Source organism: Lissotriton vulgaris, chromosome 12, assembly GCF_964263255.1.
Source record: "Lissotriton vulgaris chromosome 12, aLisVul1.2, whole genome shotgun sequence".
Lineage (NCBI taxonomy): Eukaryota > Metazoa > Chordata > Amphibia > Caudata > Salamandridae > Lissotriton > Lissotriton vulgaris.
In genome coordinates, this window is record NC_141700.1 from 94,920,857 (window position 1) to 94,935,951 (window position 15,095).

General features: G+C 46.3%; 1 protein-coding gene across 2 annotated transcripts in view; it reads left to right on the top strand.

Moving 5' to 3' along the window:
* Nucleotides 1–6,614: 6,614 nt before the first annotated feature.
* Nucleotides 6,615–15,095, top strand: part of SELENBP1 (selenium binding protein 1) — a 143,082-nt gene continuing 134,601 nt past the window's right edge. Inside the window, exon 1 of one of the 2 annotated variants that reach the window (XM_086947339.1) lies at nt 6,615–6,705. In XM_086947339.1, coding sequence (XP_086803465.1) covers nt 6,702–6,705 — 4 coding nt within the window. In that variant the 5' untranslated portion in view covers nt 6,615–6,701. The remainder of the gene's footprint in view (nt 6,706–15,095) is intronic. The other variant, XM_086947340.1, reaches the window with a different exon arrangement.

Consider the following 15,095-nt stretch of genomic DNA (forward strand, 5'->3'; position numbering starts at 1 on the left):
AAACCCACTGTCAAACCGTCTTGGGCTATCCGAGCAGTGGGTGACTACTGGAACAGTTAACAAGAGATAGACATCATTTGGCAACTAGAAGGTGAGAGACAGCCATGTACAGTAACCTACACTGGTGGTCTGGGAAACAAATCTTGCATTGGGTTGCCCCCAGTCATCCCTGGGTGTATTCCATTCATCAAATACATTGGTTGCCAAAGACTCCATAGATTGCACCATATGTTGGCTTTAGATTTCTCAGATTTACATATATTGCTGGAAGATGCAGGTTTGGTCCTGAGTGGTTCCCATAGATCCACACACTGAGATTCTGAAAGCTCTAGCAGCTTGCGCGTGGCACGCCTGTTGTCTGTGGGTGTCCTTCATAGATGATAACAAGTGGTGTTCCTGGAAGCTGCACCTAATTGTAGCTTTCAGCCCTACTGCTCCTGGGTAGACTCCACAGAACATAGGGCGTCGCAGTGAATTATACAAAAGAGTGTGGCGCACATACAGCGCTAGCACTACCTTATGAGGGAGCTCCTTCATTTGCATGAGTGCTTAGTCCCATTCAAATGAGGGAAACACTTTGCCTCTGGGCCTGCACAGTATTATGGATGCAGGGGCAGAAGCAAAGAGACTCTCAGGAAATGCAATGAATCATGAACTGCCCTTGCCACGATGAGGCTATGATCGAACTAAGAGGCACTTTTGGAGTCCCGTGCCCTATATGACTCAGATGGAAGTGTTATAGGTAATACCTCATATACAAGACAACATTTTGTAAAGCGCCTGTGCTGAACTGATGTATTTTAAGATGCTTGCAGATGGCATGGTGCAGCAAAAGGAGGCTCAGTGAAAAAGAAAAGCCATTACCGAGGATCAATCAATCAATCAATCAATCAATCAATCATTTGTAAAGCGCACTACATACCCGCGAGGGTCTCAAGGCGCTGGAGGTCACACAAGTTGACAACAAGGAAGCTGGGGTTGATCACTGGTTACCTAGTTTCACAGTGTGCAATTCCAGCCACTACAGGGGTATCTTTCTCCCAATTTACTTCAATAATGAGTGTTTTGTATTGTGTTTTTGAGAAACTATCAGTACACCCTAAAATGCATTTATTATATGTTTAAAGAGGTTAAAAATAGAAACTGTACTAAATAACAATTACAAAGTTAAATAAAGTGAAGGCAAGATACTGTATTTTTAATGATATCCCTAGCTTCCCCTAACTTAGAGACCGACTTCAGTTGGGGGTAAAGAAAAGCAATTACACCTATAAGCAAAAACAAGCATTGGCAACCCCTGGGACTTTCTGTCTCGTTATCTCACTCTTGCAGGCTCTTCAGGTCGAGCTGACTGGTTGTGAAAGACATTATGGGATTATCATAGATATGCAGGAGATTAGTACTGACCCGCTGCTTACCATTCTCTGTCTTTTCTGTCTCCCTCATTTGCCTACTACTTATTTGTGTCCCAGCTTGTCAATCTTGTGTTTGTCCCTCCGATGGAGCATAGCCTCTTTACAATCTGTGTTGATTGACTGGCTTACATGTTTCCACTGCTTCTTTTTAAGGACCACCTTTTTCTGTTGGGTTAAATATACCATGAGAGAGCATGTATTTTTTAGCTCTCTCCCTCGTGTACTTCTGACAGGGCCGGACTGGCTGTAGTGCACACCAGGCGTTTCCCCGGTAGGCCAGAGGGGTGGGGATCGGTTTTGTCAATGGGGCTGGTTTTGCAGAAGTGCTGCAATATCGGGCTCCTGTAACAAAAGCAGGAGGAGTGCTTCTCACTAGCACGCCGCTCCAGGGGCCAGTCAAGCAGCAATCTTCCAGGGCAGGTTGCTTTTCCCAGTCCGACCATGATTGCTTCTCCTACCAACACATACCCTCTGTGTTGTTTCTGCCCCACAGAGCGTTGCTTCCCACACTGCCAATCCATCCCAGCTGTACACTCCATGTTGATGTCCCTTAATTTACCAATCCAACTCGGTAGAAAAAAAATAGTGAGTCATTTTGTAGGCATGCATGCATGGTGCACGCGTCTACCAAATTACGCGACCACCATGTCCCAGCAAATTTTTATAGATTGTATTCTTTAGCAACGCAGTAAAGCATTGGGGATGCTGTATGCAGGGTGGTAACTGGCATGGGTAAAATTTCCTGACAGTGAGTGTACAAATTCAGGTCAAAGGTTCAATATTCAGGACAGAAGGTCGGAATTCAGGAAAAAAACGTACATCAGAGGAGATTGTGCAATATTACATAAGTAAATAGACAACCAACACAAGCACAAGTCAAAATAAGTTTATATTAGGTTGAGAGAACCTTGCACTGCATCTGTTGTGTGACGGAGTGAAACTTAAATACCTGGGTTTGCATATTGGATGCACCTGGGTAACATGAGCCAAAATGAAACCTCCACCCACCCCAGAGCTTGGCCCCTAGTGATGTGACAGGAGCCCAAAAACAAAAAAAATTGTCATGCCCTGGGCTCTGGCAGAAGAAGTGGCAGCTGGTGATATTTGAAAGTGGTGGTCCGTAAAAGTTTGTGATGAGTGCCCAGTGGCGAGCGAGCCTGAACGTCATTAGGGGGATCGGGGGGTGGGGGGTAGAGGGGGGTTCTCCCCCGAGAAAAGTTTGAAAAAAGAGTGTGCAATTGGTGCCTTTTTTAAGAATATTTGAGAAAGCTAGATAGTTAATAAAGCAATTGCGAAAGTGTAGTTATTACATCAATAAAGAGATTTCATATGCCCATCTCTCTCTGCCCTGGCTCCTCTCAAACCCCAGCCTCTATCTTCCCTCTTGCCAGGCCCTACTGTTTTTGTGCTCTCCCTTATCTCCACCTAGTTCCCAGACAGTAAACCCCTTGTTCTGCCTGTGTTCTCTCGGTTCCAGCACATTGATTGTGTGCTAGAAGTTTCCTGTGCTATCGTTTGACACTTTTACATTGCTCGTATGCTTCCTCTGCTCCTGTTCCTCTCTCTGGACCATCAGCCTCCAGTGGTATCCTTCGACTCCAGTGCTTCAGTCCTGCAATCCCTACCACTGTGCTCTCTCCTTCACTGCACCCCCAGCCTCCTGCAATCTCAAATCTCTGATCCAGAACATTACGGTAAGTGAATTCTCCAAATCTTTCTAAAATACTCTGTTTACAACAAATGCAGACTAATTCTAGCAAAGAACTATCCAGAGAACTGTCAATCCCACAAACCTGCAGAACCATTCCTACAATGACATAATTGATCTACATTATTCTTAAAATTGTCTCTTCACAACTCCCTTACTCCACAATCGCTTTCAATTTTGTGATTCGCAGGGTGTGCGATCACAAAAATGCCATGTACGTGAGGCCTTTCCACATCTTTTGCTAGTGGGATACGCTAGATGCACCGGGGCATAGACTACCTTACATCATTCCTTATGTTAGTCTTCCTTCTTTATGTATCCACACAAAGGAAGACAACAGAATGGTAGGCAACAACAACATCAAAAGATAAAGAAGAGTAAAATAAGTAAAAGTAACATAATTAAGGAAAGAAGGCAGTGAGTACTCTAGCTTACCATTACGCATGCCAACGTAAGCATTCTACAGTGTTGCTTCTATTCCGTAAGATAGTTGAGCACATGCGGCAGTGATTTACATATTAAACTGCAAGTAATAGTTCAGACACTTTGCTGGTGCCTTTCAGCGTTTCACCTTTTCATGGATCATAAAATAATGATCAGTGAGGTAATATAAGCTATATTGTGCCAAGCTCATGACACAATTCCATATGTGGTGCAAGCTATATAACACCATATCAGAAATCCGGTTAACCAAAGCAGATTTTGTTGAACCTATCCGTTTAAGGCTACCACTTTCAAATGTCACCATGTGCCACTGACTTTGTCTTCTCTATTAGTGATGTCCCAGAATAAGATGATGGTACTACGCATTGTATGGAAAGCACTGCATGGTCGGACGCCTAATTACCTTTCTAAATATTTTACTCTAACAATACCACAGAGATGGTTACATCTGCAGCGGATTCAAAACTTCCTATCCATAAGTGGCACTTTTATAAGATGGTAGTGAGATGGCAAGCACTTGCGGGTAGCTGGGGTCATGTTATTGATCTAGTTGTTGGTATCACTTTGTTCTGTCTCAGGTTTTCTTGGTTTTCTGCATGAACTTTAAAGATTATTACCTGTGCCTGAAATGTTTTTTCTACTTTTTTAGAGTTGATATATTTTTGATTGCAGTGTGTTACTCCGTGGATTCTTATAAAGCGCACTTACTTCAGAGACTTACCTCATGAATTCTTGACCAGCGATATTAAACAGGTGCAGTGTATTACAAGAATTAAGTAAGGTGACATGCTTGCTCAAAGAGTTGGCTTTTGAGTCTATCTTTTAACACAATCAGAACTCCAAGATCCCTAATAGGCAGCAGAAAGGCATTCCATTCCACAGAAAATGAAAATGTATGTCCTCTCTGCCTAGTTGGTCTGAATCTTGACACACAGGGCAACATGTTTTTTGCGGTCTGCAGTGCTTTCTGAGGTGTATACATTTTAAAACGTGGAAAAAAGTAAAGAATTGAGCCCAGATGGCAATGTGTACCATGCAGAGTGATTTAATTGTGTGTGTTCCTTTAATGATAGCTGTTGCTTACTGGAAGAAATTATGTGAGAGGCTGCATTTTGCAGTTGTTTCAACTTATCAAGCAAATAGCTGCATACGTTAGTTAAGAGTTAACAGGAGAGTATATAGGAGATTAACACTGTCTGTTTCTGTCGAAAAATGAGAACTGAGAAGCTCTTACTTAACAAATGATTCGATGATAAAATCACTTGCAAATGATAAAGATCCGTTCACACAGAATAGTTGAGAGGGTTAATTCTGCTGTCACAGGCACCTGAGAGTTATCATTGTCTTTAATATCTTGTTAATACAATATTACCTTTATTTGTGTACTGCGTACCCATCCTAGAGGCTGCCTCTTGGTGTTCTTGACAAATAACAATTGTTTATTGTTGTGGAACTCAATGTCATTCCTGTAATCCACTTGTAAGGACTGTGCTCCCACCTAGTATCGAATCTGTGCAAAAGTCAATGTGTGTGGCCTCGGGAGTCCTGTTTCTGCAGCCCAAAGCTGTTCCTTAAGCAGTAGTGCCCAACAACACAGCGGATATCAAAGCAGGACATTTCCGTCCTACGTCACAGTGGGCGTGTGCTCAGGACGGCCGGCAAATTCCGCGCCTGTGTGGAAGAATTAATTAGTGGGCGGAGTGCGGGCAGCCCCCGGCCGTCCTGAGCACGCAAGGGGTTACGCCCCTAATTAAATTTCCGCTCTGCAGCGGAATTAGCGCCGCAGGGAAAGGGTTAATGACATAAACAGGAAAGCCCCGCATCAGCCTCAAAGAGTATATGTACGCTTTTGTGGCAAAATCCAAGGTAAGGCTTTCAGTCTTCATTCATACCTCTGCTCTGCCGGTGGTCCACTAGCAGTAGTTCCACTACACTCCTCAAGGACTAAATAAGCCGGGCTCGTAGGAGGTACAGCATACACAGGAGCATACAAAGCTTCACTGGCCCCTCAATAACAGCAGCCATTAATGGATCCCCTTAAAATGAAAGTGGTATCGCAGTAGCAGCTGGTGACACCCACTGAGGAGCAATGCTGCTGCACAGGGGCTGCCAGGGCCGGACTAGGAACCGGCCCTGGCAAAACGCTCAGCTGCCCCGCCCCCCCCCCCGTGGAGTGAGGGGGAGTGCAGCGGAGCAGTTTGCGATGGCCGGTTTTGGCCTATTTTGTTACCGGGGGCGATATTGCCGACCCCAGTAACAAAAACGGCCCCAATGGGCCCAAAACTGGCCCCCACCCTAGCGGCCTACCGGGGAAACACCTGGTGCCCGCTATGGCCAGTCCGGCCCAGGGGGCTGCTGCAGGCCACTGATCATAGCAGGAGTGTGAGCTGGCCCCTGCAGTGAAAGTTACAGGACTCTCATGCTGCTTGCAGGGGGCAGCTCGCACCACTGCCTGAAATTACGGACAAAAGACTTCTTCACGCACAACGGACAAAAGTCCGAAATTACAGGCAGTCTGTGAAATTTACGGACGGTTGGTCACCCTAGCTGTGCGGAATGGTTGAAATCTATTAACAAAACCAATAAGTCCCAAAGGCGAGACCTATTGGCTTTGCCAATTGTATTATTTATTTATTTGAGAGTTTTATATAGCGCTAGCTAGACCCGAAGGGATCATTTCTGATCTCTCTCTCTCACTGTTTCCCTATCCTTCTTGCTCTGGGTCAAAAAATAAGTACTCATCCGTGAAAATGACTGGTAGTGCCAATCAACTGCAAACACCAGTACAAATTAAGCATGACACTGGGAAGTCGTGTTCGAACATCTTGAAATTCTGCAAAAATCTCATCTCTCCGTGCCTTATAAAAAATGTGTAACATATTCCGGTGCCCGTGTAAAACGCTGTAAGCCAAGTGCACGCTATAAAAAATACAACCAAAAATGTATTAAAAATAAACTCGTGACTCTAACATTCTCCCGCTCCTGTGCGTGCCCTGCAGTTGGTGTATCCTGGCCGCGTGCCCGCCCCTGTCCCCTCCTCCTGGTCCACGCCTCTGCTCCAGCGAGATTAAAGTCCCTCCCCGTGGACTGGGGAACTGCAGTCACTGGAAGGCGCTGAACCCCCGAGCACCGGCATGGGTAAGAGAAGGGACCCCCAAAGGCTGCATGAAAGACGGGGTGAAAGGGGGCGGGGACGGGGAGAAGGGAGCGCCTGGGAGAGTAGAGTCACGGCAGTCGAGAGACACCACGAGTCCGAGAGTGCGCAACGCTGGCGAGCTAGGTGGGGGGAAAGGGGTTGTTGGGAGGGGAGAGGGGGTGGGAGAACTTCGTACTTCGGGAGGGAGAGGTTTTGCATTTGTAAAACGCGAGAAGGGGGCGTGGGTGCAGAGCAGACTGACAGCCTGTTTGTCTGGCACATGTAAACCCCCAAATAGTTCTACCTTTTGGGCCACCCTGAGTGACCACCACCTTTAGCAGACCTGGAACGTCTCACGGGCTGGAGTTGGGACACTGTCAGCGATCTGAGGCTTGATGGGCAGGGAAAGTGAGTGCAGGAGGGTAGAGCGTCAAGAGGAGTGAGGTGGGTGAAAACGCAGGAGTGGATTATGGGAAAAAAAGAACTAGGTGAGGACAGTGCAGGGCCCAGGGGTTGAAACATATTTACTCTTTGAGCCTGTAATTTGGGGACAAGGGGTACCAGGAGAAGGAGGGTGGAGTCATGAGTCTTACAGTTAACGCACACACGCACACAATGTAATGTTTTTTCAACTGCCACAATAAGTGTGAGTACATATGTCATACTTGATTGTACACACAAAGCTATATCGTTTGGGTTGGGGCACCTGCTGCAGAGATCAGTGTGTATCCATCAGTTTCCAGAGAGTAATAACCGTTAAATACCTCTGCTGGTTAAATCGCTTGGCGGGTGGATTAGGTGTGTCAAGTCACAGGTTTCGCTCATCATAAAATAGCACAGCTGGAAACAGCTGTGCATTTCTGATTGTGCATTGGCACAGTATGTGCATTGGCAAAGTAGCGGTTGCACTCTTTCAAATCGACTCAGGACTTTTCATGTGTCTTCAATAAGGCCCCATGGCATTATGGTAGATGTAGTCCTTGCATTTCTCATTCTAGTATTTCAATATTTGTTTAAGCCGTTTAATGCAGCTCAACTTTCATTGGATCAATGTCCTAGCGTGCCATTTTGCTTAAATGCACCTCTTCAGAGGAGCTTAGCCTTGTTAGGTGACGCGGAGATAGAATGCTGTAGAACAACTCAAATAATAAAATATCATTCTGTCTTCCAGCGAGGGAGAAACCACGGCCACCAACATGTTGAATGCCAGCACTGGTTGTATCTCGCTACACCAGTGACTGCATTGTGGAAGTGTACATTCCTCCCTCCCCAACGCTGCATTGTTCCGTGATGTTGCCCTGTCACCCCTTTCTGGTAAACCTTCCTGCCAACTGGCCTCTCATGTCTGACCCCTTCGGGTAGATCTCTCGTTTTAGCCAACAGCAGATTTTTGTGCTAGGATTGTAAGACCCGTCACTTTAAGTCCCCAAATGCAACATGCTGTTGGCTAAAATAAAAGGCTCTCTTTGTAACTATGCATACAATCGATTGTTTATTGCTAAGTTCACAACTTGTGTTTTCTTGGTTCCTTGGTCATCGCAGGCTTTGCAGCAAGAGGGTCAATTAATGCAAGTGGCACCCTGAGATCCAGGCTCCATTTTAAATGTACAGCTGACAAGTGGCTCAATGTTGAGTGACACTCAAGGCCAGTTAGCATTTGGATTCTGGGGCATTTAGTATAACGTGAAAACGGCGACAGTCCTTGCATTTAAGTGATGTAGGCCGAGGGCCCAGGCCTGACAAAGTTGTTACACATGAGTGAGGTCATGGGCCTCTTTTGGCAGCTATATATGCATAATTATACCCATCATCCTTTGCGATGCTCCAATATGGCTTTACATCTCCATGTTTCTAGCCTTTATAGCACTGGTAAGCCGTCGAACTGTTGCAATTTAGCCGTGTATTGTTACACCTAGTCAAGTCAATGAATTTATATAGCGCGCTACATACCCAGAGGGTCTCAAGGCGCTTGAAGAGGGGTGGGTAATTACTGGTCGAATATCCACGTTTTAAGTAGCTTTCTGAATGTTAGGTGGTTCTGAGTGAGGCGAAGGTGAATGGGAAGTGAGTTCCATGTTTTGGCAGCCAGGTAGGAGAAGGATCTTCCTCCCATGGTGGTTTTGTTGATGTGAGGTACAGCAGCAAGGGCTTGGTTGGAAGAGCGCAGTTGGCGGGAGGGGGTGTAGAAGGAGAGTCGTATGTCGAGGCATTCGGGTCCGAGTTCGTAAAGTGCTTTTGTGTGCGTGGGTTAGGAGGCGGAATGTTATCCGTTTATTGACGGGGAGCCAGTGGAGGTCTTTCAGGTGACCAGAAATATGGTCTTTACGTGGGATGTCTAGTATGAGTCTGGCTGCTGCGTTCTGGATGCGTTGGAGTTTTTTCTGAAGTTTTGCGGTGGTACCGGCGTATAGGGTGTTTCCGTAGTCCAGTCGGCTTGTAACCAGTGCGTGGGTGACCGTTTTTCTAGTTTCGGTGGGGATCCAGCAAAATGTTTTTTTGAGCATGCGAAGAATGTTGAAGCAGGATGATGAAACGGCGTTGACCCCAGGCGGAGGGGGAGGTACCTAAGATAAGGACTTCTGTTTTGTCTGAGTTCAGTTTCAGACGGCTGTGCTTCATCCACTCGGCTACTTCTTTCATTCCTTCATGTAGGTTGGTTTTGGCGGTGTTGGGGTCTTTGGTGAGTGAGAGGATCAGTTGAGTGTCATCAGCGTAGGAGATGATGTTGAGGTTGTGTTGGCGTGCGATGGCCGCGAGGGGGCTCATGTATACGTTGAAGAGGGTGGGACTGAGTGAAGATCCTTGTGGCACGCCACAGATGACTTCAGTGGCCTCTGACTTGAATGGTGGGAGGCGGACTCTCTGAGTTCTTCCGGCAAGGAACGAGGTGATCCATTCAAGTGCTTTTCCTTGGATTCCGATGTTTCTGAGGCGTTGTAGCAGGGTGCTGTGACAGACTGTGTTGAAGGCTGCGGAGAGGTCGAGGAGGATGAGGGCGACTGTCTCCATTGTCCAGTAGAGTTCGAATGTCGTCTGTTGCTGCGATGAGGGAGGTCTCAGTGCTGTGTTTTGCTCGGAAGCCGGACTGTGAAGAGTCGAGGGATTTGTTGGTTTCGAGGAAGGTGGCGAGCTGGTTGTTGACAGCTTTCTCGATGACTTTGGCCGGGAATGGGAGGAGCGAGATGGGGCGGTAGTTTTTGAGTTCGGTGGTGTCAGCTGTGGGTTTTTTCAGAAGAGCGCTGAGTTCGGTGTGTTTCCAGCTTTCAGGGAGGGTGGCGGAGTTGAGGGAGCAGTTGATGACGTCTCGGAGGTGTGGTGCTATGATGGAGTCTGCTTTGTTGAAGATGTGGTGAGGGCATGGGTCTCTGGTGGATCCGGAGTGGATGGAGTTCATCAGTCTGATGGTGTCTTCCGTGGAGATTGGGTTCCAGTCATTAAGGATGTTCAAGGGGGGTGAAGGTGCAGCAGAAGGTTGTGTGGGTTGGTCTTCGGGTTGACTGTCGAAGCTGTTGTGGATGTCAGCGATTTTGTCGTGGAAGAACGAAGCTAGGGAGTCGCAAAGGGTTTGAGAGGGGGTGATGTCGTTGGAGTTGGCAGTGGGGTTGGTAAACTCTTTGACGATGTTGAATAATTCCTTGCTGTTGTGAGCGTTGTTGTCTAGGCGGTCTTTGAGTGCGGCTCTCTTGGCGGTCCGGATCAGTTGGTGGTGTATGCGGGTGGCGTTTTTGAAGGCGTCTCCGGTGCTGGTGTTTGGGTCTTTTTTCCAGGCCTTCTCAAGGGAGCGACAGTGTTTCTTGGATTTCTTAAGATCATCGTTGAACCAGGATGCGTTTTTGTTGCCTAGTTTGATTTGACGCTTTTTCAAAGGTGCTAGGATGTCGGCGCTGTTGGTTAGCCATTGATTGAGGTTAATGGCTGCTTGGTTGGGGTTCGAGGAGTGGGCGGGGGGTTTTTGAAGAAGTGATGAGGTAATCTGGTCGATGGTGATTTTGTTCCAGTTTCTTCGCAGAGTAGGTTGAGGATGGTTGTGGGTTGTGGTCTTTTTGTAGGTGAAGTGAACGCAGCTGTGGTCCGCCCAATGGAGAGCTGTGGTGTGGCTGAAGGAGATATGTTTGCTGGAGGTGAAGATAGGGTTGAGTGTGTGACCTGCGTAGTGAGTAGGGGTATTAACAAGTTGTTTAAGTCCGAGGTTGGCGAGATTGTCCAGAAGGGTGGTGGCGTGGCGGTCGTTGCTCTTTTCCAGGTGAAAATTGAGGTCTCCCAATAGAATGTAGTCCTCGGAGGGGAAGGCGTGTGGGGTGATAAAGTCTGTGGTGTCTTCACTGAATTGTGCACGGGGTCCTGGTGGTCTGTAGAGGAGGGTGCCTCTGAGTGTGGTCTTGGGGTCGGTGTGGATCTGGAAGTGAAGGTGCTCGGCACTAGCGAGGTTGACGTCTGAGCTGGTTGAGATGCGGATGGAGTTCTTGTGGACGATAGCGATGCCTCCACCTGTATGGTGGGTGCGGTCTTTTCGAATGATCTTGTAGCCTTCCGGGATGGCGATGGTGATGTCTGGGGCTGAGGAGGCGTTCATCCATGTTTCTGTTAGGAAGGCGACGTCCGGAGAGATGGTCTCTAGTAGGTTCCAGAGGTCGATGGCGTGCCTGTGGACCGATCGGGTGTTGAGCAGGATGCATTTTAGGTGGTTGGGGTCAGATCTCTGTTTGGCGTTAGTAGATGAGGAGATAGTGTTGGTGCCGTCATACTTGCATGAATTGCATGTGAAGGGTCCATGGGTGAATCCAGGAGCGGCTAGGGCGCAGTTGGGGAGGCGGCCAGGGTTTAGGGCTAAGAGGGTGGAGGCGTTGTATGTGATGCGGGTGGGGTGGGTGGTGCGGGGACCAGGGGGTCTGGCGCTGGGCGCGGTCCAGGCGCGGACGGGCGTAGACAGGCTTACCTGGGGCGCGATCGCTGCGCGTGAACGCTGCGCGTATTGGCATCGGTCATATATGGATAGTGGAGGGGGAGGGGCGAGGGCGGAGCAGCTGGGAGGCGGGAGGCGGGGTGGATATCCGGGGAGGGAAGGCTTCACAACAACAACAACAAGAGACTAAACAAGATGGCAGTCGGCCAAAACCAATGCAGAGATGGGGGCACACAGTGTAAATGACACGCACAGACTGATCAACAAAATCGGGCACAGACAGTCAAATAAATGAAAGGCAAAGCAGACAGAGCTCAGCGTTACAGCACGTTATGGAGGCTAGCGCTATGTGATTATGCTAATTGGTGCAAGTGGCAAAAGCGCTACGCTGCGAGACAGACAGTGCAACTGTGGAGGAGTTGGAGCGCTATGGGGATGAGTAGTTAACTATTGAAACCGGGCGCTATGGGAGTAAGTGGTTGAGGTCCGGTGCAGCTCAGCTCTAATCAAGGCAGGGAATGAAAATAAATAATATCGGCCGTTATGCAATTCTAGAGTTGCGGTCGGGCGCTGTGGGAGTAGAAAAATCAATCGAGTGAAGCTCCGGTCAGGCAGGCTGATCAACGCACAACTTCAAAAACTGAAGCCAGAAGCCTTAAAGGGCAATGGAAGAAAGAAATCGAACACCCCCATAAAAATCGGCGCCCATGACAGTGGAGAATTTAGTGAGCAGAAATGTAGGCAGCCGAGAGCACCCGACTAGTTTAGCACACCTCAGATGATACAGGCACAACCAAGGACCCATCAGAATAATGTCTGGGCTCCACCCCCAGGTGCACTCCAGAGCTCGGAAACTGCTTGGATGACATTTTTTACGAAAAAGACGATAACCTCAAATGGCTCGTTCTTTCAAAAGCAGACAGTCTGAAACCTAACTGTGCCTCTTTCAGCTTGCTAACAACACATTAAATCTAGGAAGAATGTCCATCTAACAATATTGCAGGTTGGCCTACACCCCTTTGTAACAAGAATTACTCGAAGTGAAAAGGCATTTACCCCAAATCGGACAAAAATCATAAGGAAGCGGCAGCATGGTGGCGCAGAACACACATTGGTTCCTTGCTAAAGACTCTAGCTCCTATATCTCGACTCTTGATCTTAAAGTTTGTCCAGTCACATCAATGAACAGAAATAAGCTCTGGCAAAGCCAATAGGTCTGGCTATGAAAAAGCTATTGGCTTTGCCAAGGTGTTTTAGCCTTGTTGCACACCAGCAGTGCTGTTCAGCATGGCTCAAAGTTAGTGGCATAGAGGAGAGTTGTGGAGTGACATAGAGTCCAGTGTATTAGAGTGGCATAGAGTGAAGCTGTGCAAAGTGGACTGGTGTACAGTGCATTTACCTTGGGTGTTGCAGAGTATAGTGGCGTCCAGTGCCGCGGCATAGAATTCAGTGGAGTACAATGCAGCGTCGTAGAATGCAGTGACGTAAATTAGAGTTTTGCATAGTAGAGTGCAGTGGTGTAGAGTGGTACAGAGTAGAATAGAGTACAGTGGAGTGCTGCAGAGTACAGTGGCATAGAGTGGAGTAATGCAGAGAGGCGTAGATTGCATTGTCATACAAAGCAGTATGCAGAGTTTAGTGCATAGAATTCAGTGGCCTAGAGTGCAGTTTTGCAGAGTAGTGTTGCAGAGTAGTGTTGCAGACTACAGTGGTGTAGAGTACAGGGGTGTGGAATGTTATAAAATATCTTCTTGTCCGAAGGACAAAATGTTTCAGAAATCTACTTGTCCTTTAAAAAAAATCTACTTGTCCCATTTGGTAGCAAACAATGAGGTTTCAATTCATGACCGTATTCTCATATAAGAGTTTGGATAGCAACCTTTCTGATTATGTCAGGGCTCATTTTACTATATTATTAGAGACAGCGGTCCCGGTCATGGGAAATATAAGAACATATCCATAAAACTGCAATCAGCGTTTGGTGTACTATTGTCCCAATGGAACTGATTACATTTATTGAATATTCAGTCTCTGAGTGAGCTCTGCTCAAGGTCATGGTAAGCCTCTGAATATATCAGCACTTTCATTATATTGAAGTTCACTGCCCTTATTGTATCAATGCTCTCTTTCTAGTCTGAGGAAGAGACTTGTGGACTACCCTGACAATTATATTTGTAAACATTCACTCATTTTCACAAAATGTTACTGTAAATAAACTTAGATTCTACTTCCAGTCCAGTGCCTCAGTTACCAACTGAGGATCAAGGAGACTGCCCCTGTCTGACACTATTCACATTGTAATTTGTGGACAGTTCCCTTCATCTCACTCTAGCTTGGTTCCCTGGTTTGCTAGAAATGTGATCATATGCCAAGCACTATATCCAATATGTAGACTTTCATAGTTTGTCAAGAATTTGTTGGCAATCTAGTTACAGAGTCAAAATGTAAGCTATCAATACATGTAAGTTTGGCTTAGACACACAAAGATTGTGTTTGTACCTATAAAAGTATTCACTAGCAAAAAGAGTTGTTTTTTCCAGACCTAGATTGCGGTGCAAATGTGTGCATGTGTGCAACATACATTGTTTAACGACACAATAAACTCCTCTCTAACCCCCTCTGCACCCTGAAAAAGGTAATACATTATATGTTTGTAAAGAGTGTGTTTACGAACATTGAACGGTTTGTAGGTTTCAAGGCCAACTTAGGTAAACGCTTATGAATTTCGGAAAGTCTTAATTCTGCACCAATGCAATTTAATAGATCTTTAATGCACATTTTTTACATTCTGTTATGAGTGGGGGGCCTAATTATTTTTCTTTAAGTAGTTTTACTTTGATTTGCCTTTATTTTGTTTTTAAAATATTGACATGCACCAAAGGTGATGTATTAAATGATTCCTTAGTGCAATGGTAGTTAATGTTTTCAAACTCTGCATTGTAGCTTTCTGCACACTACAACCATTTTTAAGTTGCAACTATTTTGCTCTCTTCGTCGCTTTTTCAAGGAGCACATTGTTTGGGGTACATTGGTGATTTTATTTTGAAAACAGACACTCTTGCTTCCATTTTTCTTTATACACTTTCACATAATAAAGGAGTCTTCTGGAAGCTATACACAGCCACAACTTGTAAATGTATCAGACCATGCACAACTGCTTTTATTGGATCCCCTATCAGTAATGCAAGCTGAGATTCCTGCTGACAGTGTTTGAATGTATCTGACTTGAATTCTCTGCTCGACTGAACTTTAATGCACTTGACCCATGAACATGTTACACAATTTTTTTTAAACATTAGCACCCCGACAAGCCGAATAAACTGTGGGCGATCATACCTCTAGCAAACAAATGCAAATGTGTCACTATATTATTTCCCTGAGAAACTACCAATTTGTTTCAGAGGCGATGGGGGGATTTGAGGAAACCAGCAAGTAAAAATGCATCAGTTAGAAAACGCCGAAGACGGGCCATTTAACAAACTATTAAGG